General features: G+C 41.6%; 1 protein-coding gene across 1 annotated transcript in view; it reads left to right on the forward strand.

Moving 5' to 3' along the window:
• LOC106531744 (ubiquitin-conjugating enzyme E2C) overlaps nucleotides 1–3,307 on the forward strand; it is a 10,497-nt gene that overhangs the window by 2,810 nt on the left and 4,380 nt on the right. The window contains exons 3-5 of the mRNA XM_014027661.1: nucleotides 493–520; nucleotides 2,406–2,492; nucleotides 2,716–2,920. Coding sequence (XP_013883115.1) covers nucleotides 493–520; nucleotides 2,406–2,492; nucleotides 2,716–2,920 — 320 coding nt within the window. The remainder of the gene's footprint in view (nucleotides 1–492; nucleotides 521–2,405; nucleotides 2,493–2,715; nucleotides 2,921–3,307) is intronic.

Here is a 3,307-nt window from a genome sequence, read left to right on the forward strand (position 1 = left end):
AAGAATCTTGTCTGCCATCTGCTGGACACTTTTTGTTATGCTCATATTTAGACGTCCTATTTTGCAAATGCTGCCTTCCTGAAATTTGGTCTGCTTGTTTGTCTTTGTGTCTATAGTGTATAATGATGTGATTGTGATGCTGTAATTCTGAGTGTTTTATGTGCTGCAGAACAGGAACCTGCTGTAAAACAGCAATTATGCTGAGTCAGGCTTGATTTTTAGTCATCTTTTCCTGTTAAACCAATAAATCAAAATTAATTCTCAAAGCCTGTTTTGTACACTTCAGTGATGTGATCTTAACTTGATTGTGTTCATTGAACTTCATTCTGAAGTTTACATTTACAATATATAAGATGGTCACTGAATCCCAAATCTAAAGTACCTGATTATAATATTTTATCTGTGTCACTGACCATGGGTCCTGTGTTTAACTGTTCAGCAGGTTTATTAATATGAACTGATGTGTGTGTCTGTGTGTGTCTGTGTGTACAGGTTACAGCAGGAGCTGATGACTCTCATGGTGAGTTGATTTATTTAGTAAAACCTCAGGTCTTTTGCAGAATCTAAGATAAGAGATTAAAGAGGAACTTCTCCCAGAATCACCTTTTATTGCAGATAAACTGTCTAAACTGTGCTCCAAGGGAAATTAATACTTTGTATTTATAAGAGTAAAATCCAACATTTTGTAGGGATGTGGATAAATGTTTAATCTGACAGCAGATTCATAAAACATTTCAAACAGATGATCAGAGTCCTGTGAAGATGTGAGCAGAGCTGCAGTGATGAATCGATTATAAATAATGATTTGTTACAGAACTTCACCTGTTTGTTCAGGTGACATCAGGCAGTTCACAGCAGAACCAATGGGATCATCTCAACCTGCTGTTTTCTTTTTTTACTCACAACTTCCTCAGTCAGGGTTCACACGGGTCCTTGAAATCCTTGAAAGTTTGTGAATTTGAAAAATATTTCAAGGCCCTGGAAAGTTCATGAAAACATCCAAAAGTTCTACTTGTCCTTGAAAGTACTTGAATGTTTTTGGGATTGAAATTTTCTCTTCATACGACTGATTTTCATCATTTAAAGAAAATAAAATTAAATTAAATTTAAAAACCCTTACATTTGTTGCAGCAGATAACTGAGGAGTACAGTAACCTGACATCAGGGCTGCAACCATTAATCAACGACTAGTCCATTATTAAAATAATTGACTAATTTAATAATTGATTAATTGATTAATGGATTATTAAAATCTTGGTTAGTTGCAGCTCTGACATTGTTTCTGACTCAACTTGTCTGTTCAGGTTTTCTTTGACCTTACATGATATTAAACCTGTTCATTGGTCACACTCTGCAGTAGCAGCAGGTAATTACGTTACACGTGGTTCTTTAATTTGAGGAAATTGGTACTGGAAAGTCCTTGAAAGGTCCTTGAATTAGATGTTGACCAAGGTGTGGGAACCCTGCTCAGTGTTCAAGGTATCTCCATGAAATTTTAGGCAAAGATTCACATTGTGGTTTTTGTAGGAAGCATCTTATATCTTTAAAAACTAATAAAAGTTAATAATAGCCTATTTAAAAGTAGCAGAAAAGGTATAAAATAATATATGAAATCAACTTAATGTGTCTTAGAAAGTAAGGAAATTAAACAATTTAAAACCTTGTGGACATGTTGTAAACACAGCTCCTCAACATGTGTCAGGTGATGAAGACCAGCATCAACACAACAAGCACTGTTCTGGATAAAACAACATAATTCAACGTTTCAAATCATCAAATGTGGAACAAGAGCAGATAAAATACTGTTTTTCATGTCAGATTATCTGTTTAAGGGTCACTAGAAAACCTCAGGTTATTTACTTTGATCCTATTTTCTAATAATTATCTCTTGAAAACATCAACAAAAATAAAAGTCTGGAAGACGAGGCTGTAGCTGACCACCTGACGTCAGTGCACTTTGTTGAAACTCGTAGAAATAATGAAGCAGGAGGAAACAACAAACACACAAAACAACAGCCTGGTGCAGTCTGGTCACAGCAGCTGCTGACAAAATGTCAACATCTCTACATTTTGGTCTAAAATACTTTAAATCTTCAGTATTTTGTCTAAAAACATCTTGGTGCTGCCCCCTACGGGTTTAAATTGGATTATATTTAAAGGACCGTATGACATGCCTCTAATGTGACACGTCTCACAGTACTGTGACCTGTGACCTGGTCCTGTGACCTGGTCCTGTGACCTGGTCCTGTGACCTGGTCCTGTGACCTGTGACCTGGTCCTGTGACCTGTGACCTGGTCCTGTGACCTGGTCCTGTGACCTGTGACCTGTGACCTGGTCCTGTGACCTGTGACCTGGTCCTGTGACCTGTGACCTGGTCATGTGACCTGTCTCTGTCCTGCTGCAGATGTCCAGTGATAAAGGGATCTCAGCGTTCCCAGAATCAGATAACCTTTTTAAGTGGGTCGGAACCATCGATGGAGCCCAGGGAACGGTACGTACACACACACACAGACACACACACACAGACACACACAGACACACACAGACACACAGGGGGGTGGGCTTGTGGAGACCTCTATGGAACCTCTGACCCCACCCCTTTGATTTACAAATTCACAATGAAATAAAAAAAAACGTCATTAAAGAGACATTCTGTCTGTCTGTCCTCCCACCTGTCTGCCCCCCACCCCCACCCCCCCACCTGTCTGTCTCAGGTGTACGAGGGGCTCAGGTACCGGCTGTCTCTGGACTTCCCAGCAGGGTATCCGTACCAGGCTCCTGCAGTCAGGTTTGTGACTCCGTGTTTCCATCCTAACGTGGACGATCAGGGCTTCATCTGCCTGGACATCCTGAAGGACAAGTGGTCCGCTCTGCTGGACGTTCGCTGCATCCTGTTGTCCATCCAGAGCCTGCTGGCAGGTAACCACTAACAGCCCCTCCCCCTGTCACCTGCTGCTCAGGTGTGTGTGTGTGTGTGTGCCCCTCACCTGTGGGCGGAGCTTCAGATTCAGCCATTGTTATAAAAAAACTGTTGGTCTTTTATCGTCCGGCAGTTATTGTGTACGACAGAACCAGTCACGGTGGTGCTCAGCTCTGTGTCTTCTGAATAAATGAAAATGATTTAACACAGCCTTGGGCTGCTACCTTATCGTGGTGGAGGGGTTTGAGTGTCCCAATGATCCTAGGDGCTATGCTGTCTGGGGCTTTATGCCCCTGGTAGGGTCACCCATGGCAGACAGGTCCTAGGTGAGGAACCAGACAAAGCGCAGCCTGAAGACCCCCTTATGACGGACGTTACCATTGGAT

The sequence above is a fragment of the Austrofundulus limnaeus genome, unplaced genomic scaffold (assembly GCF_001266775.1).
Source record: "Austrofundulus limnaeus strain Quisiro unplaced genomic scaffold, Austrofundulus_limnaeus-1.0 Scaffold671, whole genome shotgun sequence".
In the NCBI taxonomy this organism is placed as follows: Eukaryota; Metazoa; Chordata; class Actinopteri; order Cyprinodontiformes; family Rivulidae; genus Austrofundulus; species Austrofundulus limnaeus.